The sequence below is a fragment of the Protopterus annectens genome, chromosome 1.part0 (genome assembly GCF_019279795.1).
Source record: "Protopterus annectens isolate FY-2018-M chromosome 1.part0, PAN1.0, whole genome shotgun sequence".
Lineage (NCBI taxonomy): Eukaryota > Metazoa > Chordata > Ceratodontiformes > Protopteridae > Protopterus > Protopterus annectens.
Window position 1 is genome coordinate 1,422,933,127 of NC_056725.1, and position 27,170 is coordinate 1,422,960,296.

The following is a 27,170-nucleotide window of genomic DNA, read 5'->3' on the forward strand; positions in this document are numbered from 1 at the left end:
TATGTGGCAAAAATCTGGACATTCTGCGAAAATCTGTAGAGTTTAGAGGTATGAATTTAATAAGCTCTCAACCAGTCAGGGACAAATCCAGAAATAATCGGGGACAATTTTAAAATATTAGTACTATTAACATGAAACATTGATAGAATAAGAAAATGTGAATTAATATACATCTTAAGTAAACTAAATCTATAACAAATTATTGACGTTATTTATTAGGGATAATTCATCACCTATTCAAACGTCAGCAGTTTTAGCCTTTTAGGAGGGATTGACAGGGGCTGAGCTAAAATTTGAGACAAAATCAGGGACGTCTCTGAAATTCAGGGACAGTTGAGAGCTACGCATGCAGACAGTCCACAGCCTTTTCTGTTTGTACTGAGTTGACAGTAAGTTGATAGAAATAATACATTAATTTCATCTAGTCTTGGCAAATGCACACTGCAGTCCATTCACATTTTAAAAAGATGAAACGTTAGAAAAAACCCAGCAACCACTTGACAGCGTTGCAAACAATTTGAATTTGCAATAACTGGAGGAAAAAAAACCTGCAATATGCACTTCATCGTAAACTACACATACCAACACAGCACCAATCCGAAGTTTTTAGCGGGGAAAAAGCTAATTTTTGAAGCAAAGATATTAGGTGTCTTAAAAACCCAACACAATAAATACCATTGCGATTTTTTTTTATCCAGCAGAATTTTTTTTGTATCGAGCAAAAAAAAAATAAAAATACAATCATACAAAGTAATAAAAGTGGGACAAAAGCCCAATAATAGGGACAGTTTTTTAATAATTCTCTTATAAACTTAAAGTTGATAGAACACGTTTTGCATTAGCATAAATTTTCTTAAGAATATGAATCTGAAACTCAAATGTCTGTCATTATTTTCTAATTTCAGTATTTAATGATTTGTCACTCATTTGCCAGAAAACCACAACTTTATGAAAAATAGACAAAAATATGGAGCAAAAATCTAGATTGTCTGTAAAAATCTGTACAGTTCAGAGGTAAGCATAAAACAGAGGACACTGGCCAGTGACGGGATTTGTCTGAAAGTCACTGGCGTTGTCCAACCTTATTGGCTCTCTTTTAGTAAACAACTCCAACAGTTAAATATAGTGGGCGTGGAGAAGTGATAGGGGTCCGCCCGTCATTCACAGACTTTTACGCAGCTCGAATCCTCTCTTCAAGAATGTGTATGACGTCAGATTGAGCGTGTACGGAAATGACCTGCACAATTAAATTATTTTCCAATCGTCCTGAAGGTTTACTGGTGAAGTAAGAGGTGGAGAGTCCTTGATTCAGTTTTTGGGAAACCCCGTTATGTTCATACACACGCGCATAACGAGGAAAGAGCCCTGAGAGGAGCCTCCACTCGGAGTATGCGCTGCCGCCATTTTACTGCTTGGACAGCCCAGGAAGCAGTGGGAAATCCATTCTGCACATTGTAGTTCCATTGATACATTTTTCTTGATAATCACTGAGGTAAATGGAAAGTCATTATAGTTGTGGGGTGGGATCTGGACTTGTTGGCTAGTTTTTCCTTAATGAGTGGCATATGATTTTTGTTAGTGTTTCTGAAAGAATAGACATAAATGATGTAGAAACCGGCTTTTTTGGAAAATGGATTCCACACCGCACGTTGATGTAGGCCTCTTGCTGTCCACTGATTGAAATTGCAATTTGTAGTATCTGATTTCTAACTTTAATTCAGTTGAATGCATTTTTAGTAGCAGTGTTATTTAGAAAGTACCTTGTCATACGGAAGCAGTTATGCAGTGGCGTTCTCTATCTGAACTTGGTATTCATTCATTTGGGCCACGTTTTAGTGCATGATGCCTGAGTGCTTGGGAGTAAGCATTTCAGATGTGTTTATTTTACAGGTTATAACATCTGTTTACATAAGTTATTGCTAAACGTCCGTTGTTGAGCTTGTTGAACATCATGGATTTATCAGCCTGGTCTCCAGTGCGAAGCCCGCTTTCAATATGACTGATGCTTCCTTGTAGTCAAAAACCGTCCCACGCTTCTCTTCTTGAACTGAGTTGTCAGTCTATGCTAAGAAAACATATTGGTGATAATGGGTCACGAAGTTGAAACCGATTTGTTTTGAGGGTGGTGCACGAATGGTGGTGGTTGAGCACGTGTTTCTGGATCACTGTCGGGCATGTCACTAGTTAAGACAGGGGGAGGGGTTCTTTGTTCTGTAATGTACATTAGCTGGTTGTTCGATCGCTGGGCATATCTGGACAATGTTTATATACGTTATTTCACCAATAAGCATTGTTTCATCACTACAATGTTCAAGAGGCAACTGAACTTTTTTTGTGCTGTTAAGTTTTCTGGGCTGTAAGGTCATTGGCCAAAACGACCTGGAATACTAGCAAAGCAAGTTGTCAAATGATGTGCACAAGAAGTAAATGTGGGCTGGTTTTAGAGATGTGTAGGCTATAGTTGTGCTGTAAAACTTCTGTACTCACTTTTGGGTGCCAAGTGGTATTTGATTATTTTTGCTTGATGCGTGCTTTACATTTGTATGCCTTTTGAAAAGAACACCTGCTGCATTCTTTTCATTGGCATTTTTTATTGATGGTAGTGAAGACTTTAATTTGTGGAAGTCATAGGTGTGATGGTAGTGTCACAGTTATGATTATGGTTTGGGCATGTGTATTGTAACTGTGAACTCATAAATTGTGAATGTCCAGCTGACCATGTTAGTGTGCTACGTTTGTTTTTTTTTTATTGTCAATTTGCTGGCTAGAACAAGGGGGTGTGCCTTTCCATTTGTTTACTTTTTGCATTATGAAGTAGACAGTCAACAACTGCTTCCACCAGTCATTGCGTTTGTTGTATCTTTAAAAACCCAACTAGTTTACTTTGGCAACTCATTCCATTTGTACAGATGTCTGAAAACATGGCCACAGAAAATGTTAATGGGAACGATACTGAAGAAGAGCCCATGGACACTTCTGATGTAGTCTCCCATTCTGAACACTTCCAGACTTTACTAGATGCTGGTTTACCGCAGAAAGTTGCTGAAAAACTAGATGAAATTTACGTAGCAGGTAAGAGTGATATGTTTTCATTTTCATTAATTTTTTTTTTTTCTTAAATGATTTTTTTTCATAGATGCTGCATATCTTTTTTAGCTTGTTTAAGCAGCTGAAGTAATTAAGTAACTTTGTGTGGTTTCCAGTGATACAGGAAATGCAGACCTGTGCTGAAGTGACATTTACTTTAAAGCTGATCAGTTCATTGGTATCATCTTGTGAGTTGTCCGTTTTTAGTGTAGTTGCACCTAAATCCATTTTGTTCAGTTAGCATATGGGTTTGCATGATACCTGGATGTTGTTTCCCAAGATTGAGCATGTTTTTGATAGGGGTAGTGATGTTTGTTGAAGCAGGAAAACCATAGCTGGATTGTGAAAAAATATTGGATTACTGTTGATGGATTAGTATGCCATACTTATAGATTTTTCAGAGTGGCAGAGGGTCATATTACTCATTTAAGTCATTTGTGTGTGTTGTCTTTAAAATTATTATATTGAATTATATCGATCTGGTGAAGTCAGAAGTACATTTTTCCTAATTTTTTAGTGGAACTGCTTTGCTGGTTGATTTAACCTTAGAACTGCTGTAATCATAACTCAAAATTCGTCTCCCCCCCCCCCCCCCCGGATAGTTTTAAACATTGTGGCTGGGATTCCTAAAAGTGTTGTGCCAAGCTACTCCAAACTGTTCACTGTAATTAAAGGGTTGTTGTAGCAAGTAGTGTTCATGTGTAAAATGCAGAGTAGTAACATTGAGTAACTGTGGTTGTATTATTTCTGGTAGTTTTAGAAGACTAAGGGTGGGGTTCTGAAATGTCTTAAAGTGGGCTACTCAAGTCTTGGTGTAGGTAAAGCGGATTGTAGCAAATTTACATATAAAATGCAACTGAATAGTAAAGTTGACAAGGCATATTTTTATTTATTGTCCTTTATCATATGGAGTCTGTTTACGATGGAAATTTGCATACATTGGGACATTTTAAACCTAAAGCAGGATCTTGGTGATTTGTTTTTTAAACTTTACTAATAGTGGTCAAGAGTACTTTAGTCTTTTAAGTTGAAGGTAGAAGTATAAGGTTACAGGTCATTTGGATTATAATCTCATACCACTGGTTGGTACCATTAAGGATCATGGAACCTTAAATGTTTGCCTTTCTCTGGTTTTTGTTACTCCCAACAAGGACAATCTCCTTGTGTTCATTTGGAAAGCCTAACAAGAACGCTGCTCACTACATGTGACCTATTTGTGGTGCGCTTTTTCCAAAACGTGACATGGCTATGAATAGCACATGTGATACAGCCTAGTAGATGAAATACAATAGATAAATGTGCATACCTTAATGTCCTGTAACAATTTATGATGTAGTAAGTAGCCATTCCTTGGTATCTTGGGGGGGGGGGGGGTGCAGTTCAGATAACCCAGGCTTGGGTTTCATTTTTGCAGTTTGGGTACCTGTGGGGCCTGTCAGGAAAAGGAATTGGAGCTTCTGTTTGATGGGAGGGATAATTTTAAAATATGCTGGATTGAGGTAGGAGGTCCTTGTGACCCTGGGCCTTAGAACCAAAAACATGAATGTTTTCTAAGTGAATGGGCAGTGACCTCAGATGCTGCAGGAGTTAATCACCTGAGGTGCACTGAACTACTTGCTTTTAGGGATGTGTGCATGTGCTTTGAATAATATAGCATTGTGTTATGTTTCAGCCTTATATGTTCTACGCAGTAGCATTTCCCATATGTCTGTCGTGGGCAAGATGTTTGTGCAGTTAGTGGAGGTGCATGTTTTAGAGTTTAGGATTAAAGGAACTATGTGCTGTTGCATTACCATAGAATCATTTATTTACTATTATAGGTTCATAGGTAGATACTAGGCTATCTGCTCTAGGGCCTTTATAAGCCTAGCCAGAGTGTATTTGGCTTCCGCCTCCCTATTAGATTAGCCTACTGTGCCTTTGTAAAGTAGGTCACAGAAGGTACCCTTTTAAGATTAGTTTACTGTGCCTCTGTCTAGCAGGGACACAGAAGAGATCCCAGGGGTGAATTTGCAATTTCCCATCCATGCGTCCAGATTTTGCTTGAAGAGGGTCGGCGTGGGGCTATGTCTAACATGAATTGGAATTCTATTCCAGAGTGAGGGGAGCCTCTGGGAAATGAATCTGTCCCTCCAGCATGTCCTATTTATTTTTGTGCTAAGGTTTAGGTCCCTGGAGCATGTAGCTCTAAGGGACTTGATTTTTTGAGGTGGAGCATGTCCATTAATTCTGGGTTTGACATGGCTTTGTACGTCAGGCATAGATTGCCTCTGAGTAGGCAGTAAGCAACTTGAGTAGAGCTGGAGTTTCTTTAGTCGAGCTGCATAGGACATCTGTTTGTAGCCTATGATCCTCTTGGTGAGGTACTTTTGGGGTCTCTCCAGTTGCTGCAGGTGTCTGGTAAGGAACATCCCAAAAGGGGCATTGTATTCAATTATGGGCCTGATGAGTGACGAGTAGAGGGGCACAATGACTTCTCTTGATCTGGATGCGACCCCTTTCGTGATAAGGTGGGCTATGTAGAAGGTCTGTCTAACCACTTTGGCAATGTGATTATCAAAGGAGAGATTACTATCTATGTTGGTCCCCAAATCTCTAAATTACTTCGTACTTAATGGATTACCACCTATGTGGTAATTTGTGGGCACCTTATTTTTCCCAAAGGGGATGACTTTGCACTTTTTAGCGTTTAGCTTGAGGCAGTGGCTCTGGCACCAAGCATCCGTCTCTGTGAGACCCTTTTGGAGGATGCTTGTGTCAGCTGGAGATTCGATTATGGCCCCCAGTTTACAGTCATCTGCGAACTTTGTCAGCCATAATCCCCCCGTGTTAGCCTGATCTTCAGAGAAGTATATACCGAACAAGAGAGGTCCCAGAACTGAGCCCTGTGGGACGCCACTTGTAACTGGTTTGGATTCGGATATGGCACCTGCGATTCTGACCATGTGGGTTCTATCTCTGAGCCAGTTTGCAACCCGTCTTGTGATATAGGGGTTGATATTAAAGCTAGTAAGCTTATTTATGATGCCCGAGTGGGGTATTGTGTCGAAGGCTTTTGCGAGGTCCAGGTAGGCTGTGTGGATTACCTTGCCCTAATCTGTGGCTTTGGTAACTGTTTCAAAGAAATCAACTAGGTTTAAGAGGCAAGATCTGCCCTTAAAGCGGAATTGGGTAGGGTCCAGTGTCTGGAGGCTCCCAATGTCTTTGAGTTCCATGGTAATACACTCCATAGCTTTACAGACCAGACTAGTCATGCTTATGGGGCGATAGTTTCCGGGGTCTGTTGTGGCACCACCTTTGTGGAGTGGGACCACTGTAGCTGTACGCCATTCTTTGGGTACATATCCTGTAGTAAGGCTAAGTTTGAACAGTGACTTAATGTGAGGGTTCAGTTCTTCTTGGAGCTCGTGTAAGACGCAGCCTGGTACACCGTCCGGTCCCATAGATGCTGTTTTTTGCTTTGGAAAGGGCAGCTTTCACCTGTGCATCTGTGATGTCAGGGAGGTTACATTCAGTTAGGATAAGCATTTGCTCCTTTGGGGGGGAAGGGGGGTAGAAGTTTGCACTGAATCTGTCTGCCAGGATGTTGGCTATGTCTGTAGGTTCGGTATATTTTGTACCGTTATGCAACGATTCAGAGCATGTCTGGGAGTTTCCGCCCATGTTCCTGACATAACTAAAGAAGGCCTTGTGATTATCTTTAGTGTCTAGGGCAATTTTTCTTTCGAAACTGGCCTTTGATGATTTTATGAGGGATCGAAGTTTCTTGCTAATACTGTTCCGAGATGCCTTCCCTTTTTGGGATTTTGTTCTGTCATGTAGTAGCTTTCTCCTTCTGTTGTATAGCTTATTTATGGCCGGGGTCCACCAGACCGGTCTCCTGTTTTTGGAGGAGTGAGTCTTGGTTTTATTTGGGATAGCACGATCCATGCATTCCTGCAGGTGCTCATAGAATGCATTTGTAAAGGATTCTGCGGATTGGGCTGTATTATTCTCTGGCCCAGGGCCTTTGAAGGATTCCACCTCAGTCTTGAGAAGTGCAAGTTGGCTTTTGAGAAATTCTTTACAGTGATTTCTTTGGCTGCGGGTGGGGACGGGATATGGATGTCCAGGGAAATTTGGTTATGTTCTGATCTTGGCAATGAGGGGTTTACCTCTGGTGTGGAACATAGTCCCCATGTTAGTGATGACCAGGTCCAATATGTTCCCTCTTGTGGGAGTGGTGACCAGTTGTTCCATTGCGTTAGAGTTTATAAATTCAAGGAACCGTTGGGCGAGGGTGTTTGGGCTCGAGTAGTTTTCCCAGTCAATGTTTGGGTAGTTGAAGTCACCCAATAAGTGTTTGGAGAGACCTTCATATTCTCCAGTGTTCTCAGGAATGCCAAGTGGGGTTCCTGTAATAGGGAGGGTGTTCTGTAGCAGGCTACAAACTGAAAGGCAGTTTTGCCTGCTGTTGGTTGCACATGGATGGTTTCCGATGCTTCGTGCAGTGCCACTAACCTGGAGGTGTAGGTATCTTTGAATATAGATACTCCCCCTCCTTTTGTGCTTCGGTCAGAGTTTTGGGGCCGAAACGCATGGTATGAGTTATACCACAAGGCTCGATTCTTGGGCCCCTTCTTTTCTCCCTATTCATAAATGACTTACAAGTAACTATTCCCCAAGCTACATGCATACAATATGCAGATGACTCCACACTCATCTGCTCTGCAAAAACCATCCCAGAGCTTCAAACTGTTACACAAAATGTATTCCATTTAGTGGAAGCATGGTTCTTAAAACGCTGCCTACTTCTTAATGCCAAAAAAACAAAACTCCTCCTTTTCAAACCCACTACCAGATCCCCCTCACTGGACTTCTCTATCTCTTCTATTAACAATACTCTCATAACACCTGACTCTTCTACCAAACTACTAGGTGTGACAATAGATAACAATCTTACCTTTGATTATCACATAAACAACACTATCAAAACTGTACATAGAAAACTGGGCTCCCTCTATAGAATTAAAACATTCCTATCCCCAACAGCCAAGGCTACTTTGGCTCACTCTCATCTCCACTCTTCTCTATGCCTCACCAATTTACACCAACCTAAAGAAAAATAATCTTACTAAATTGACCACTACTTACAATAGTATAGCTAGATTTGTTACTGGTAATCAATTCAGAACACATCACTGCCTGAACCTACAACAAATTCACTGGCTTGAATTACAAAACATGTTGCTTCTTTCTCAACTTCCCATCATCCACAAATCTTTTTATCTGCCAAACAACACTCCTTCATTTTCTAACCTCCTCACCCCTTACTCTAACCTGAGCTCTCCGCCTCTAACAAACTCCTAGTCTCTGCTACCAAATCCAATAACCTTGCTGGTGACTCCCTGTTTTCTAACTCCATTGTTAAACACTGGAACTTATTGCCCACTGAACTAACTTCTATTTTATCTCCTGTCCTCTTCAAACAAAAACTTAGACTCCACCTTACTAAACACTGGCTATGCCCCTGCCTTAACCCTGACTGAACCCATGTATTTTAGCTCATCCCACTACCCCTTGATCTCTGTGATCTTTGCTACCTTTCTACTTTTTTTTTCTCATTATTCTATCACTTACCTCTCCTTCATCCTTCACTCATTCCTAATTATATTACTCAGTTTACTGAAGACTCCTAGAAATTTCTAATATAATCTATCCTACTTACTTAGCTGTCCTTAAACACCCTTTTCTCTTTCTTATAATGTTTGAATATTTTAAATAACGTATGCCTGTGTTCTGCTTCCAAGAGTCATAAGTACACTTTTGTACAACTGTTTATTTGTGCCTATTATAAGTTTGACTCTTTGTGTAATATTGTCCTGATACAGAATACTTTGTATGCTGCTCTCTTTTGCATCTTATGTAATAGTTATTATGTCTTTGTGGAGCTTTTCTCCCCGGGCCTCTGCTGAAAATGGAAATATATCCAGCCAGACTAGCCCGGTTAACAAATGTAAAATAAATAAATAAATAACCTGGTAGTGCTGGGGTGCTCTCAGGAGCCTTGAACCAGGTTTCTGTTACTGCGCAGACATCGATTTTTCTCCATACTGAGGAGAGCCTCGAGTGCATGCATCTTGAGGTTTAGACTTCTGGCATTGAGTAGCATTACCTTTAGTTTTTTTTTTTTTTTATCCTTGTGTCTATGGAGGTGGGTTTGTCCTTTGAGCCTTGCCTAAAAAAGGCACTATGGGGGTGGCAAGAGCCTTGGCCAGTATATGAAAGCCTAAGGGTGACCGGTGCAAGCCGTCCGTAGTGAAGCAACGTGGCTTGTCGAGCATGTCATCCCAGGCTGACAGACACTGGATCCCCTTTGAATGACGCCAATACTTTAGTCAATTGTTGAAACTGATCATTTTGTCTTTATACTGTGGCATCATTCTTGGTGAGGGCAAGATGCTACTCAAGGTCAGGGTCATACCAGCCTGGACTACATGGTCAGAGAGCTCCTCTGTCTCCATGTAGTCCAGGAGGTACGTCTCAGGTCATTCATACCAGCATGGACAATGACGGCGTCGTACTTGTACTTGCTTTGGAGTGACCTGAGTGCTTGCGTTGTGGCGGATCCTGGCACCCGACAGGCAGCTTACAGTGACCTCCTTGTTCGGTCTGGTGAGCGGGACGTCAGTGTGCCGGGCAATAGAGTCCCCTATAACAAGTGTATTTGGTGTGTTTGGCCTTAAGGGCTGTGACTGTGAGGCACACCGATTTTGTGAGATATGTGATTCGTGGGTATTGTTGAGGGGTGGCTGTTGCTTGGATATCTACTTAGGAGGTCTTTGCTGCTTAGGCAGATTTTTATTTACAGCCTCCGAGTATGTGTTGGGTATGCAGATGCAATAGGTCTGTGTGAAGCTGTATTTGTGGTGTGGGTGATTACCTTTTCCTCCTGACTGACTGTGCCAGTCTTGGATTGAGAGAGCTCTGCCTCCAGTTTGTCTAACTGCATCTCTCACATGTATTAGAGTTTGTTGGAAGGAGGAGAGGGGTTGTCTGTGTACATAAGGCAATTGTAACATTGCCTCAAAATTCCCAGATTCACCAGCTGGACTGGAGAGTAACCTCGAAACTGACCCTTGTACATACCAGATTCGTATAGGGGACTTTTTTTTTTTTTTTTTTTTTTTTTTTTTTTACTGATCAGATTAGGGAAGGGAATCGGGAAGGACCAATTGGGAGCCTATTACTTATGAGAAGTCAAGGAGGGTGTAGTGCTTTAGTTAGTGTTTCCTTATAAGAGCTGAGCAAGTGCAGGGCTTTAGAAAGAGAATAGAGTGATTTACTTTGAGAGTTTGAACAGTTCTAAGGGGAAAAGTGAAGAGCAGACTTTGTGGAGCCTGGAATAGTTTAAACCTGTTTAGGCGGCGCTGCTCAGTGCGCAAAACCGCGCACAGAGAGTTGTAGGGTTTTGAGAGAGAGATCAATGAGTTTAGAATTGACCCAAAATGGCCAATAAAACTACAGCTTCTAGGTAGTAACCACTCCTCCTCCAGGGACAGGCAGGCTGTTCAGTGTTAACCACTCCCACTGGTGAACACAGAGACTTCCCTTTAGCCCAGGCAAGCACTGGCCTTCTAGAAACTTCCAAACAGTTCAGAACAGTAAATCTGTAACTGAACTTTAACTTTCAGAAAGTGGGGAAAAAAGCAAAAAAAAGGCAAGATTTTTTTTTCTTTTCTTTTTGTTGTAGTTTAAAGGTAGCACAGATACACAAGCAACAAAATAATCACAACAGTGCAATAAATGACTCCACACTTGAGTGCTAGGCCAAAATCAGGTAAAATGCAGTTTTTAGAGAAAAAAAAAAAGATTTTAAATTAAGTGCAACACAGGAAATGCAGTAAACAGGCTCTAGATGTGTTCCAAGTACTGCTACTGTTACAGATATAAACTTTAGCAAGCCAGAAAATGCCAAAAAGTAGGCGGCAAAGCATTGGCATCCTCGTTCTGTGCTGCTTGTCTCTTTCTGACTTTAAGGATTGTACGGTTCACATACATTTCTGTCTCGTATTTGGATGCAGTAGAGCTGCATTCAGCTATAGTTTGCATGTTAACTTGCCAGTCCTTTTCAGATAATGTGCTAAAGTTGTTCTAGGAGATCAAGTATATCTTAATGTTTGTACTGAGTGTGCTTTTATTCCTGTATTGGAGTATAGTATGTTATAACCATACAGATGAAATATTGTATATAGTCAAATTCTAGCTATAAAGTTTGAAGGTTGTACATTTAAGACTGTTCATGTATGCCGTTTGGCATATGACAGTTTGTGTATAGTAATGTTTTATATGTAACCACTGTAATTCTGTGAAGCTGTACAAATGACTGATGTGGAAATTAAGGTAGATAACACAGAAGAGATGAAATATATATGTTTCACACTTAGACTTGCACACTGATACTATGAACTGACAGTGTATGTACAACAAGCTGCTAAATTAAGTATTCCAGTACCAATCCAAAAACTGCTTCATTGCTTTAGCAGTGCTAATGTAGGTGTTTTTGTGTACTGTAGATTTGGTTATGGTATTGTATAATTGTACCCAGTATGGAAGGAATACCATACTTGTAGCTGTATATCTCTAAGCTGGGAATACATTATAAAGCTAATATAAGAATGTCACTGTAGCTGTGTGACAGACATTCGGGTAGTATGCATATTTAATAGTGATTTGTCCCGGTTTACAGATATAAAATTGATTTATCTCTTGAGTCACACTGCAAGTTGCATTTTCTATGTACTGGTTAGAGTTTTGAACACATGTCACCAGCACATTTACAGTTTTGCTTCCCATAAACCACATCACAACATGCAGCACATTGAGAGGGACGTAGCTACTGTACATACCTCCAGGGGCTATGCACTAGTAGCAGCTGCACACATCCAACAGCAACACCATAAATGCATCTGTAACATACTGTTAATGCACCTTAAAATATATGTGATGTATGTATGTGTGATAGATTTTTTTATATATATAATCTCTAATACACACACACCTATAATGTGTGTGTGTGTGTGTGTGTGTGTGTGTGTGTGTGTGTGTATATGTATGTATATATATATATATATATATATATATATATATATATATATATATATATATATATATATGTATGTGTATGTATATATATATATATATGTGTGTATATATATATATATATATATATATATATATATATATATATATATAAAATGTGTGTGTGTGTGTATATATGTATATATATATATATATATATATATATATATATATATATATATATATATATATCTAATACACACACACTTATAACATGTATGTGTGTAATGTATATAGTTGTAATCAAAGCTTTAACTCATTGGCCAGTTGACGAGAAATAACTTAACAGATAAGTAGTTATACAGTTCATTTACGAAAACAAGTGTACAATATTTACTACACAAGTAGGTGCTTATCTTTTTGTGTGTAAAACAGTGTTATTTCATTTTTACTTATGTGCCACTGCTGGGGTCTACTGAACTGAATATCATGTCTCCTGTTATGTAATCCTATAACTCTTCTTACAACTATGCAACAAATATTTATTTATTTTATTTAATTTTGTCTGTCTGCATAGAGCACTCATTTAATAATGAGAAAATTCCATTTCAGTCTGGAGTCAGTAACTGACCAGACGGAATAAAATTTAAACAAGAGCTTGTAACGCTGAATTGACAGTATATTAAAAAAAGGGTACAGTGGTGAGTAATATGTATTGTTGTATAATATGTACAAGAGCTTTCAAAAACTTGTGAAGGTAGAGATGCGAAAAGGAGAAAATTGGTGAAAGAGTTATAGCAGAATACAGAGGATATAAAAAGTGTACACACCCCCGTTTAAAATGCCAGGTTTTTGTGATACAGAAAATGAGACCACAATAAATTAATTTCAAAACTTTTCCCACCTTTATTGTGACCTATAACCTGTGCAATTCAATTGAAAAACAAATCTGTTATGGGAAAAATATAAAAAGTACAATAAGCTGGTTGCATAAGTGTGCACACCCTTAAACTAATACTTTGGTGAAGCACCTTTTGATTTAATTACAGCATTCATTCTTCTTGGGTACATACCTGCCATCAATTAAAGAGAGACTGATTAATCCCAAATAAAGTTCAGCTGCCCTAGTAGGATTTTCTTGACATTTATGCAGTTGCCTAGTTACCCACTTATAAAAACTGGTCAGGGAGGCTGCCAAGAGACCTACAGCAACACTGAAGGAATTTCTGGCAAGTACTGGTTGTGTACTGCATGTGACAATCTCCTGTATTCTCCATATGTCTGGGCTATGGGGTATGGTTGCAAGACGGCAGCATTTTTTTACACACACAAATGTCCAGGCCTGGCTAAAATTTGCAAAACAATATAGCAAGACTCGCAAAAGCACGTGGTAAAATGTGTTATGGTCTGATGAGACCAAGGTTGAACTTTTTGGTCACTATTCCAAAAGGTACGTATGGCGCAAAAGCAACACTTCACCATGGGGATGGTGTTCTTTTGGTGATGCGAAGCATAGTGGTGGCAGCATCATGCTTTGTGGTTGCTTTTCTTCACCTGGTACTGGGGCTTTAGTCAAGGTGGACGGAATTATGAGCCGTTCCAAATACCAGTCACTTTTGGCCCAAAACCTTCAGGCGTCTGCTAGAAAGATGAAAAATTTTATCTTTCAACATGACAGTGCCCCCAAGCATACATCCAAATCAACAAAAGAATGGCTTCACCAGAAGAAAATTAAAGTTGTGGAATGGCCCAGCCAGAGCCCAGACCTAAATCCAATAGAAGATCTGTGGGGTGACCTGAAGAGGGCTGTGCACAAATGATGCCCTTGCAATGTGACAGATTTGGAGCACTTTTGCAAGGAAAAGTGGGCAAATATTGCCAAGTCAAGATGTGCCATGCTGATAGACTCCTACCTAATAAGACTGAATGCTATAATTAAATCAAAAGGTGCTTCAACAAAGTATTCATTTATGGGTGTGCACACTTATGGGGTCTGTGTTGAATATTCAAACATCCAAAATGTCGAACTTGGTCGAAACCAAATGTTCGACATTTGGATGTTCGAATATCCAAAAAAAAAAAGAAAGAAAAACACACCTTAACAGTGTGAACAGGGGGCAAGCCCCCTTGTGCCCCCCACAACCCCCTACTTGTGTATGTATAACAACTCCAGAGACTGCACTTCAGTTAAGAAAAGGGAAATTCTCCCTATCTGCACCGTATGGCTCTGTTGAAAGTCAGTCTTCAAACACTTGCAATTTCAAATGTTTGGTCTCGACCGTGTAACGGACAGATCCGTTGTGGCGACCCCTAACTTGGATAGCTGAAAGGAGAAGGTCTCTACCATGTAACGTTCGAAGATTTGACATAGACCCCTCTTAATGTATTTTTATATTTTTCCTCTAACAGATTTGTTTGTTTTTCATTTGAATTGTATAGGTTATATTTATTTTTGACTGGGATAGGCTGACTGGATACATGTCCATTTTCAGCAGAGGCCTGGGGAGAAAAGCTCCAGACTTACAAACTAATAAAGACAAGCAAGTTACAGTATATGTATAGACATATTGTATCCACGTACACGTTATTCTCCCATTTCAGGTCTATGAAGAATACAGTTTTATAATCAGAAATATCGGTTTCTTTTATCAAACCTATATATGCAGCTTATATACAGTTTCTGCACACGTTAGTTTGTTTCAAACCTTTTGGTGTAGAAGGTCACATTAAAGGTGGGAAAAGGTGTGTTGGTTTTTTGAAATGATTCATTGTGGTCTCGTTTTTTCTTTATCATATCACACCTGGCGTTTTAACAGGGGTGTGTATACATTTTATATCCACTGTACGTTAGACTTGTGTGATGTGACCTGAGGGATAGCATTCACATTCTGGTTGGTTAACGGAAGTTTCTCGTAGAGACTGGAACTTGGAAAACAATTTGCTTTGCAAATGCATGCAACAATCTCTAAATTTTACTTGGAAGACACTGCTAGTCCTCTCTTAATTTAATTGCTTACATTTGCAGGCTTCTTGTTCTCTCTCAGAAATATTTTCTAATGGGAGAAGACTGCTAATGATTTTACAAATGCAAGAAATTTTCCTATCTTTACTTAAAAAAATAAATAAAAATGTGTAGCGCTAACCAAAATCATGCTTCTCGATATCCACCTATAAAAACAAGAGCCATTTATCTTCTACATGTATTGTGATCAGTGCGCTTTTACATCCCTACCCCACCTGTCCAAGGGTACAGTGTTAAATTAACTTGCTTCTGTCTTACCTTTCTTGGTTGCTTTCAGAGGAAAGTCTGGATACCTTACAAGTAGTTATTTGTCTGAGATAGGTACAGCTCTACCTGCCTTTACTAAAGTCTAGTAATCCAATAACCACACTTGACTGGTACCGTCCCTTGCCATTGATGCCTCCGGAATAACCTTCACATGTTACTTACATAAAACATTCAACACATTGTTCATAATACCTTTTAATGATCATATCCTAGCCATTGAGCTCTGTACAGAACCAGTTCAGAACATGTTATTCCATTGCATCATTGTCAACATGTATCAAGGTTTTATGTTTAACAAGTCAAGGTTACCATAAAGTGTATATTCAGTGAAAACAGAGAATTCAGATGGGTTAAATGGCTGCAGCCAATTACTGTTCTTCTTTTCTCTAATAGAAGCCTGTTATGAGTTGTGTGCAAGGCAGGAATATCAGGGAGACCATTTATTTCTTACATAGCATTCCCCTAAACCCACAGGACAACAGACATTACTGTCGATATCCGGCCCTTCTGATTCATCACACCCACATCATAACTTTCGCAATTCCTCTGGGCCGCCTTAGTCTGCCAAGGAGACGTTGCCGGGCTGATAAGTCCTCTGGCAACAATCCCTTGGGGCTGTCTGGTCTGTGGAAGGTCCAGCTAGAGAGTCCTGTGACCCCCCCCCCCCCCCCACTTACCTTGGCCTCCCTTACCTTTCCTGCCTTCCACCACAGAAGAGAGAAATATTCCTCCCTTTTGCCAGCGCATCACATCCTATTCTAGGTGGATGCCCTTCAGAGCTAAACCTGCTTGTAATTCTTTTTTAAAATAAAAAAAACCCATGAACCCTCTAGATAAACCCCAACCCTGTCATACCTATCTGACCACCAGACCTGAATGCCAGGGTGAGGTATGTACAGCCCATTAATGTCCCTTAAAACCTTATCGATCAAGTTATTAATTCTCTGTCTCATTCTTTCCACAGCTTTAATGGACCTAGCCCCCCTCTATCTTTTTCTTGGTACCACTTCTGTCCAACAAATAATGGCTTGTGGCCAGCATTCATGCGTGCAATTTATCTCTTGTACCATCATACCAGTTAAATCATTTATTGGATGTTGACCAATATCCTTACCCCCTAGGTGTAACACAATGGCTGTCGGAGGTTTGGCACTTTGCTGCTTGTTGTAGTACTACACTAAGATGGTGCCACTGCATTCCTGATACCCCAAACCAAACTGGTTTACAAGAGGCTCATTGTCCTCTTTGGAAGGATAAGCCCAGCGTGCCCTGGACCCAGAAGTTGAGCATCCGAATAAGAGTGCTCAACTATCCATGTATTTCTGATCCGATGATGTGTGAGCTGAAATACAAAGGACGAAGCGTTAAGTTGTTTACACCTTACATAGCTTTTATAAGCATTGGACTTCCACCTGCCCAGTCTCATAATTTCGGCCTGTGAAGCCCCATTGCGTGTGCGTATGAGGCTGCACCTATCCGAAAAGAATGCAGTGTATGCCTATCTGTCTAAGCCACTCTACTTAATTGCCTCCTTTAAAATTGCTCTCCCCTGACATTGTGTAAGAGGTTCATCTTGCTGATGTTTGCCATGTAGCTGCTGTACTCCAGCATCACTTTTGTCACTTCCCATTCCAAACCCTCTGGGATAGCCATTCTTACCCAATTACCTTTGCCTTCTTGATCTGTTTTGGATTTAGCCACATAAATCCAAGTGTCCTCCCCCAGCGAATGTACATGTGCTAAAGGCAAGACTGTCTGCTGGCCTTCTTGTTTGGTTGAGCAATTTCAGCCATCTAAATGCCTCACAAAAAGCCAGCAAAAAGGCCGCCCTAAATAATGCTACATCTTAAGAAGAAAAACAAACCTCTGAAACGGCATGTGTAATACAGCTGGACCTATGGGGTACCTCTTGTCAAGAATCTTGGGCATTAGCCTCCCCCAGCCTTTTAAACACTGACTGTACTTGAAATGATTTAAGTCCCTTAACCCCAAAGCCTGATGAAACCAATTCAAGACTGATAAAACTCCAGCCTCTCTCCTTCATTACCAAGCTGTCATCCCTGAGTGGAGATGTGGAATTGGGTATGCTGGTTCCCAGCCTTTGGATAATCTAGTCTTCAAAATTAATGTATGCATTTATCATGACTTACTGTTGCCCTTCCCCTGAGGGCATTGCACTCTAGCCACCGTTCTCGTCTACCCATAAAACCCATAACTGATCTAGCACTCAATCTGGCGTAACCAGGTCCATGGCTACTGTAAAAGAGAAAATGGGGGGGGGGGTCTGTTAATGAATTATCAATGTTTGGCATCTATTTCTCGGGTCCTCCACTGTACCCATTACTACTTGTACCCCTAGCTCTTTGCATATTTGAATAAAGGTATCTGCAGCTTACTGGCATTCCCCCATTCTTTCTTCCCCCACATAAATATCATCCAAGTAATGAACAATGTTGTCCTCCCCTATCCCGTTTGCCACCAACCAAGCAAAAAGCTACCAAACCTTTCAAATATAGCATAAGCAAACAACCCATTGGCTTGCATTTATCCATGTAATATTGAACTTCACAAACCAAGCCTAACCACCCCTGCTCTTAGTAGCAATAGGTAAAAGTCTCTAAAAGCAGAATCTGTGTTTGCTTTTGCCATAAGGTCCCCTCTCCCTTTCACTTTCACCAATGAAGCCTAAAGCACAAAGCCCCTTCCCATTTATGTAATCCCAAGATTTCCCCTCTGAATATGACAGGCGATGACTGAGATAAAATTCACCTGGCTTCTTTTTGAGGACTATGCCTGTAAGTGAGAACCTTTGATTGCTCTTCAGGGTTGATGAGGAAATGGGCCTGCCAATCTGCCCACTTCTTCTAATACCTTTATGTAGCTTCGCCTTAACTGTATCCAGATGGTCTTTTAAAGATTTCCAGGTCTTAACAATACCCCTTTTTTCTTACGTTTGCTGGTATCCTGAACCCCGTGGCAAACCCTTCCTCTAACAATGCCGCTGCCTCTCTACCTGGATACTCCTTCAGCCACCAACTTAAAATGTCCCCTCCCACTGAAGTCAAAAGAGGATCCTGTGTACCCCTTAAAGGGGTGTGGCATGCAAATGTTTATTGTGGGGGTCAGAGATGAAACGTGCCTTGGCCGCGCAGTTTGTTTTCTGGATGCCATGCATTGATGCTTAAATTTTACACTGTAATTGATTCCAGTAATGGCAAGTTGAGTTAACTTACCGGAATTAAGCATATATATGTACATACATACTTAAAAACACCAAGCTATATAATATATGCATACATTTATAAATACATATACAGCAGTATCCATACATGTATGTACATATGTTATACATGCACACACCATATTCATACCTATATCTATATATATGTATGCGCGCTTATATAGGTATATGTACATTTGCATCTATACACATGCATAAATGCACAAGTATGTGCATACACACACCCACGTGCGCTTTTATATAAATGCTTCTTGTACTAGGATATCAGATGCAGCATTTGGGTTATTCCATTGCTAAAGTCTGAAAAATGATTTTAAGAGTTTTAAGTTTTTATTCCCTTCTGAAAGCCCGTTTGGTTTATTGCACTACTTTACGTTTCTACCTTCAGAAGTATAAAATGTATCTTTAGATTACTGCGTTTTGCTAACATGATTGAATATTCATTATTACTATCCTCAACCTCATCCTCCTCACCACTTGATATACCATTCCAAAATGGGAACTTTAGTTTCCATCCACTGAGTTGCAAGATCTGGCCACTACAAGGTACAGCTGTGGTAGTCTACATATATGCTACCATGCACACTGAAATGTCATTTATTTGTTTTGACCACTATGTTTCCTGACGACAATTATTCATCTGGTTGCTAATAAGGTGGGGGAAGATCATCAGAGTGTATATAGCCCTGACCCATCTTCCTGAATGTCTCCAAATAGATATCTGCAGAATAATGCAAAATGATTCAAAAATGCTGACAATCTATCTTAACACACTGTTACTGAGTAGCAGTTTAGTGCACAAGCTAAACCATATAACCTGCATGGTAACACCATGTAAACTGCCACACCCAACACCCCAAAGTGAATTTTATCGTGACTTTTTTTTTTGATCAGAAAATGCACACGTCACAGCAGCGTCTTTGCTCCTCTAACTACTTTCTAAGTAAATTTCATTAATACTTAAAATTTATTTGGTTTTGACCAGAATTCTTAAATCAAGAAGTTGAAAGGACTGCTGCAACCTCTACCTAATGACACAGAGGACCTCCTGGCTATCACATTAGATTATTATTATTATTAGTAGTAGTGTCATTGGATTGTTAATATTATTTTGGAGTATTATTATTTTGTTATTAAACAGATTGGAGTGTTATTATTTTTACTAACGTTATTTTAATTTCCCTTTGTAAGTACATAGTGCTATCTGATCTGTTTGTCTCCACCAAACCTACCCCTATAAAACCTAATTACACTGCAGGAAGTGGGGGATGAGAAAACCTTCTGCTTGCAGCAATTGCACACTAGTTTTTCTTCTCTTGCAGAAAACCTTTACAGCCATGGGTTAAGATCCTAGCTTGAATTAGCAGCTAAATTGAAACTTTTGCCCATTTAGAAATAATCCCACTTTCTCAAACAGGAAAATGCTTTAAATATGTTTCCTGTTCCACCAAGCCACTTTACAGTGATAACTAAAATTCTAACTAAATATTACCAACAAATCAAAGCTTTGACCTCGTATGAAATATTCCAGCATTTCCTGTAGAAATTCTGTGTACTGACCCATTGCCTCCCCCCACCTTTCTGCCCTTCTTTTTCTTCCTTAAAGAAAGTAACACCACTAAAATTGAAATGGTTACAATATTCTGCTACTTGGCCACAGAGTCCCAGCCAACCAACTGCTCTTTACTCCACCAAGGTTTAGCAATGTGTTAGTTAGCAGGTACAGTAAGTATACAACAAATAAATCCACAGGGTTATCCAATGTAAGCATGGGCTTTGCGGTCCTGAACAAAAGTTTCCACTTTTTGCCAAACATTTCTATCCACAATTACCCATTGTATTGATTTATAACCTGCAAATGACTGTAAATTCCATAAGATCTAGATTAACCATAATGACCCACTTAGCTATATTATGTAGTATTATTTTTATTATTAATTTCATTTTATTTGCTAAGAAATTAACCAGACATGGTTTACTTGCGTTACTGACAAGTTAGTGAACCAAACATGATTTATGTTGTATTAAGCATATGAGCAGGCCCCAACTCACTAGCCTTGCCATGTTATTCTTCACTGACCCCCAGCCGTCTAATTTAATTGTAGGCCACAACTATTGTTTGCTAGATTTCTAAGAAAAACAATTTCAGCTTTTGCTAAAACCTTTTGCATCTCATTCCTAAACCCCAGGCCACACTCTTACAACCTATGTGTGCCTTTGTTTCATGCCTTATGAGCCTTACTCCCATAGCAAAACCCCACTTGAAGTATTAATGTAAACCTCTTCTGTCATTTTAAATTTAGTCTGATACCGTCTATTTGACCCTGTAGCCTGTTTGTAACCTGTCCTCCAGGCATTTCTAAAATATAATTGATTTGAATTACAAGATTACACAAACTAAAGCCATTGCATCAAATAGTTGTTTTTCTTTCGACTTTTCCTGGTTAGGGATCGCCGCAGCGGAACTCGGGTCTGCTAATGATTGGCAGTTTGGTTTTTATGGTGTCAGGGTGCCAGCCCGATGTCCAGCCTTCAACGAAGGCACGCTCATTTATGCATGTCTTTTGAATGCCACTCTACCGCAGGGAGGACATGCAAACTCCACACAGAAATCGCTCCAGCCAAGAATCGAACGGGAGAACCTCTTGCTGTGAGGCGACAATGCTACCGCTGCACCACTGCAGCTTTCATTACATCAAATAGTAACTTAGTCTGCCTACCATGCTCTTAAATGTCTTTAAACATCAACAGTAACATAACTAGCCTTTTCTCTGATACAAAACATCAGAGGATCCCAACCTGGACTCTCATACAAAATCAAAAAGCCCCCTACCTTGTTCAGAAAGATCACCAACATTATTCAAACTGGGAAAGCTGCTAAAGTAGAGATCCACAAGCTGCCAAGCTAGAGATTGAAAAGGCTTTGTTCACAGCGTATTCAGTCCTTCCCCAGGACAGGCCATCCCACCTCAACTCTCCTACCATATGACCGCTCGCTGCGATTTGGCTTGCAAGCTGTTCTTTGTTTTCTGCTTGTACAACAGTCCTTAAGACATCCTTACTCTGTTTTTATTATTTGTATATATTTCATGATGATCAGTTTTTATTTACTACGTCTATCCCTTCAGTGTCCCTTTTAAGCATAAAGTGCAGTATATACTTTACATTCCACTCACCTGTTTAAAACTGACAAAGAATAGTTGTGTAAAATCTTACCGTAAAATAGATGTTGTTCTCTCCCATGTTGCAGTATTCTTAGTGTGGGATTCTCCGTCTTGGGCAACCCGAATGTCGGCTGTTATCCCAAAGCTTAAGCCTGGTTGCTGTTGTTGCATGTGACATCACAAGCAGAGCCATAGACCTGGAGTCTTAAATGCGACGTCTGCATGCACAGACCTCAGAACTAACTGTTCAGTCGGACAGTGTACTAGGCAGACTTCTGGAGGACATCGTTTGGCTCTAAAGTGCCATTGGCTGCCCAGTGTGACCATAGTCTAGGTGGTGCTCCAGGGTGCCCCACAGACAGGTGAAAAGGAATGTAGGGTGATAGGTGGGAGGGAAGGAATACGTTAACATAGAGAAGGACATCTATGGTTATGATAAGATTTTGCACACCTGTTCTGTCCTATTCCCATTTTGCAGTATTCTTAGTGTGGGAGAGTACCACAGCATAGGAAAGAGGAAGGGTGGAGGTAGAGGTAGCCGATTCCAGAAATCCCTGCACTATTGCCCTAGTGAAACCTGCTCTTGCTCTGGAGATCTGTCCCAATTTGTAGGCTGTGTCCAGGCCTTTGAAGAAGGCTTTGGAGGATGCTACGACCCTGGTAGAATGTGCTCGTATCCGCTGAAGTAAGTCTTTGCTGTGGTAGGAGTAGCAGAAGGAAATAGCTTTCCTGATCCAACAGGAGATTGTTTGGAGACCGCCTTGCCCAGGGCCCTGGGTTGAAAGCATACAAAGAGTTGATTAGTTTTCCTTATGGACTGAAATAAAACCTTAGCTGTGCACATCCAGGGAATGGAGTATTCTCTCTCTGCCATTGGTGGGAGAGGGGAAGAATGTGGGCAGTTGGACGGGCTGATTTTAATGACAGCTCATTGACCACACTGGACACACCAATAAGGGTTGGTGCGCAGGGTCACCTTTTCTTTGTGGAGGATAGTGTAGGGGGAGGCAGGCCATTTGTGCCTGTAACTCTCTCTCCTAACTGAGAACTACCAGAAGGATTGTTTTCCATGTGCACATTTTGGAGTGTTGCAGAACTGGCTGGTTTGAATGGGGCCAGTGTGAGTTTTTTTCTCTAAAGTTTAGGTCCCATTGCGGTGGAACAGGCTTCCTTGGTGGTCTGGTGTGCAAAACCCCTTTCAGAAACAATTTGACATCTAGCCTGGAGGGTCTAAAGGTAAGCGGGCAGAGATTGCAGATAGGTGGACTTTCACTGAAGAGTATGAAAGGCCTGCCTTTGATAAGTTTACACACAGCTAAGACTAGTAGGGCATCCACTAGAAAGGGATCCCTATGTATTTGGAGACACCATTTGGAGAAGCTTTCCCATTTTGAAATGTAGGATCTCCTTGTGTTAGGTTTCTTGGCCTCCCCCTGGACCAAAAGCATGTCGTCTTCATAGTTGTGGTGTCTGAAGGGTATTAAAAGTTTATCACCCAGAGTGTTAGACGTAGTATCTCCATGTGGGGGGGGGGGGGTGGATGAGTGTTCACTTTTGCTTGTGAGTAGGTCCACCTTGTGGGGTAACTAGTGGGGATTGCTCTTGGCGATGGATAGTAGAAGGGGGAACCAGCAAGATTTATGACATGTCGCTCCTGATCTTCAGGAGCACCTTTTGAATGAGAGGGAAAGGCATACAGAAACCATCCCTTAATGAGATGATCACTCTCCAAGCTATGAGGAGTGGTCCTTGGTACAGACTCTCTTTTCAGTTGTCTGTTCTGGAGGGAGGCAAACTTTGAGGTGTGCCTCGCTGATGGACAATGGCTAGAAAAGCCTCTCATCCAGTCTTGATGTAGAGAGAATGATCTGCTGAAAGCGTCCACCTGGTGGTTGTCCTGGGATGTGATGTAGGCTGCCTGCATAGATAAGTTTTTGGGAGGCTAGGTCCCAAAGCTGGATTACTAACTTGCAGAGGAGATAAGACTTGGTCCCCCATGTTTGTTGATGTACCACATGACTGTGGTGTTGTCTGTGAGTATTTGAAGGGGGACTGGCTGAAGGATCGGAAGAAAGGTTTTTATTACCAAAAGGACTGCAGTAATTTATCTGACACTGATGTTTTTTTTTTTTGTTTGTGTTTTTTTTTTTCTGTAGGGGTGACTGCCAGTGTTGTTGAACCTTGAGGACTTTCATGGTAGCCCCCTAGCCCAGGTCTGATGCACCTGTGTGCAGAATTGAGCTGGTGTGAGGAGGTGAAGGGGAAGTCCTGGGTTCATTTGAACTTGTTGGATCCGCCACCTTAACTCTGCCTTTAGGCAGGCTAGGAAGGGAATTTGTAAGTCTAGAGGGTGGTTGTATTGGGACCACAGGTTCTTTACATACCATTGTAGTTTTCTCGCATGCATCCTGGCTAATGGTAGCATAGGAATGGTGGCCGCCATAAGGCACAACGTCACAAATTGTCTTGTTGATGGACCTGGAGCAGATCCTGGAAGTGGCCTGTTAGGGAAATCTCTTTGTCCTGAGGATGGAATGCCTTCATCAGGTCTGTTTGGATCCTGCAGCCCAGGAAGATTTTGTCCTGCTGTGGAATTGAGGATGATTTGGGGAGATTGCGGGTGAACCCCAGACCTTGTACCAGAGACATGGCTAACTACATATGGTTTGGTGGGGTGTCTTCTTTCTCTGCAAGAATGAGGATGTCGTCTGGGTAGGGTTATATTTGAATGCCCTTGATCCTGCAGCAGGCTATAGCTGGAGCAAGGCATTTGGTGAAGACCCTGGTTCAGTGGATAGACCAAAGGGCAAAGCAGAAAATTGAAAGTGAGAACAGGGCCCAGTAAAACACAAGTAGTTTCTGTGAGAGAGTTTTATAGGGATGTGGAGATGGGCCTCCTTTAGGTCCAGTGTGACCATGAACACTTGTGCTGGCAGTAGTGGAAGGAGTGTTTGGATGGATAGCATTCTAAAGGATGAGACTCTTAGGAAGAGGTTTAGAAGGGACAAATCCCAGGATTTAGTCTCCATGGCCCCTCCTTTCTTGGTAATAGAAATAGCCTTGAGTAAAAACCTTTTCCTTGGGTTAGTAGATCTTGTATAATGCGAGGAGTAAGGTGTAGTTAATTTTTGGGTGGGAGTGGAATGCCCCGAGCCAGGGGCTTTTCTTTCCAAGGAAAGGAAGTATCCCTCTTCTACTATTGCCAGAACCCTGCAATCTGCAGTGATTTTCCTCCAGAGGGGCAGGCAGTGAGAGAGACTGGCTGATAGGGGGAGATGGGTAAGGCAGTTACGCATTGTTGGCGCCATTTCGGTCATGAAAGGGCTGTCTGTGGGTAGGTTGCGAAGGGGCTGGTCTGGAGGAGGTCTGCCTCCTGGTTCCCTTCCTATCTTTGGAATAAGAAGAGGTAGCAGTGGAGAGGGTTTTTCTGATTATAGGTGGTCTTGGCTAGATAGTTTCTGTAGTACTTGGGTATAGGGGATACCAGAAGGTACTTGATGTCTTGAAGCTCCTTGATTTTTCTCCTGAAGGTTTTTAAACAGTTCAGCGGACTGCTTTCCAAACAGGAGGTTATGGTCTAGTGGAGCATCAAGAATTTTGGGTTTGGAATCCTCTGGCGGGGGTTGAAGCCGAATATCTTCGGAGCACAGATGCGGATGTAGCGGATCTAGCAGAAGCCTTTGCTGCATCATAACTGCATGTAACTGAGTGTCTGGCCACCTAGGATACCAGGGTCAGTTTTGATGCTACCTCAGTCTTGTTAGGAGAGTCGGGCAGGGAGAATAGGAGTGTAGATGCTTGGGGGAAACCCAAGTTCAAGGCATACTTAATCATATGGATTTGGTAATTAATAGCTCTGAAGGCTAAGGTGGAAGAGGTATAAACTTTCTTCCCCTAGTCTGTCCATATTTTTGCTGTCCTTGTCAGTGGGCAGAAGGGATAAAGACTGCTTGTCTGGGGCTACAGCAATTACTGCAAGGTCTTCCAAGGGGGGTTTCACAAGAAATTTGTGGCAATCGGGCACCTTGTCGAAACCATCATGTCTCTTAGGGGCAGGTGACTGAGAATCAGGGTTTTTAGATGCTGATGAAAATGCATCTACGTATGCAGATATAACTAGAGGGATGGAAGATCGTGAAGGATATTCAATTTGCAGTAGCTCAAAATGTGTCTGTGTGTGTATAATACATTTTTTTTTTTTTTTTTTTTTTTTTGGTTTTTGTTTCAGTCATTTGGGAAGTATCCCATTTGAAATGTTCTTTCATTTTAGTTATGGTCTCCCCAAAAGTGATGTCCTCAGGTGGACAATCCCTTCTATGGATTCCTCATCAGGGGAATAGTGTTCCAGGGAAGAGACTGATAAGTAGGTAATCCGATGATGATGATGAAATTTTTTTTTTCATGAGAAGTGGGAGGAAGAATAGTAGTAGCTGGCACTGAGGTAGTGGAGGGAGATGAAGCAGAGGGCCTAAGAGCCATGAAGGCCTGCATTAAGGACTGAGCAAAAGATTGCCAGTCAGGAATTCCCTCAGCAGAGTAAGATAAATGTTTACTGTTGGCCCTTTTTTAAGGAGTGGTTTTAGGAGAGGGAGAAGGCCTAGTTTCAGGGGTCTGAACTCAAACTGGGACTTGTAATTCTGATGTCTGAGACCGGTGTCTGGTGGCTCCTGGTTCCCCCTCTACTTAACTGTCAGAGTCATCCTCATGGACGTGCCAACTGGTACTTAAGAAATGGTTTTCTCAAGGGTGCCAACGAAGTAGATGTAACTAACGTCCCTCGGCCCCTATATCTGCGGCTGGTGGCACGTCTGACTGAGAGGCAGAGGAAGCAGGCTGTGAAACCTTGGCCTTTTTCTGAGCTGGTTCCACCTGGTCTGCCGACTCAGTGTATTAGGGACGAAGGATTGGCAAATGGCCTAGGCGGTATGGTCATGTTCCCGGCCTAGAGAAGAAAAGGTAACCGTCATGGGCTTTATGCAGAATTTGACGTCCACATCGGCATTTGCCTTTAGTGGACATCTGCTAAAAAGGAACAAGCCAACCAAGCTCAAGCAGTAGTAGGTAAAGAACTCCCCAACGGGGTACCTAGCTGCAATGTCCTGATAAGTAGAGGATCGATGCGATCGATCTGACTGAACGTCAGAAAGTTCTGAGATCTGTGCATGCAGACATCACATTTTAAGGCTCCAGGTTTATGGCCCTGTGGGTGATGTCCCATCCACCAACAGCAACTAGGCTTAAGCTTTGGTATATGAGCCGATGTTTGGGTCGCCTGAAGCAGAGAATCCCACACTGCAACATGGGAATAGGACATTGCAAGAACTGGCTT

General features: G+C 41.3%; 1 protein-coding gene across 4 annotated transcripts in view; it reads left to right on the forward strand.

Annotated features, from left to right (window-relative positions):
• The first annotated feature begins 1,205 nt into the window (after window positions 1-1,205).
• The window catches only part of LOC122798492 (synaptotagmin binding cytoplasmic RNA interacting protein), a 1,585,553-nt gene continuing 1,559,588 nt past the window's right edge, over window positions 1,206-27,170 (forward strand). Inside the window, exons 1-2 of one of the 4 annotated variants that reach the window (XM_044067491.1) lie at window positions 1,206-1,492; window positions 2,910-3,072. In XM_044067491.1, the coding sequence (XP_043923426.1) occupies window positions 2,910-3,072 (163 nt within the window). In that variant the 5' untranslated portion in view covers window positions 1,206-1,492. The remainder of the gene's footprint in view (window positions 1,493-2,909; window positions 3,073-27,170) is intronic. The other 3 variants (XM_044067500.1, XM_044067509.1, XM_044067518.1) reach the window with 3 other exon arrangements.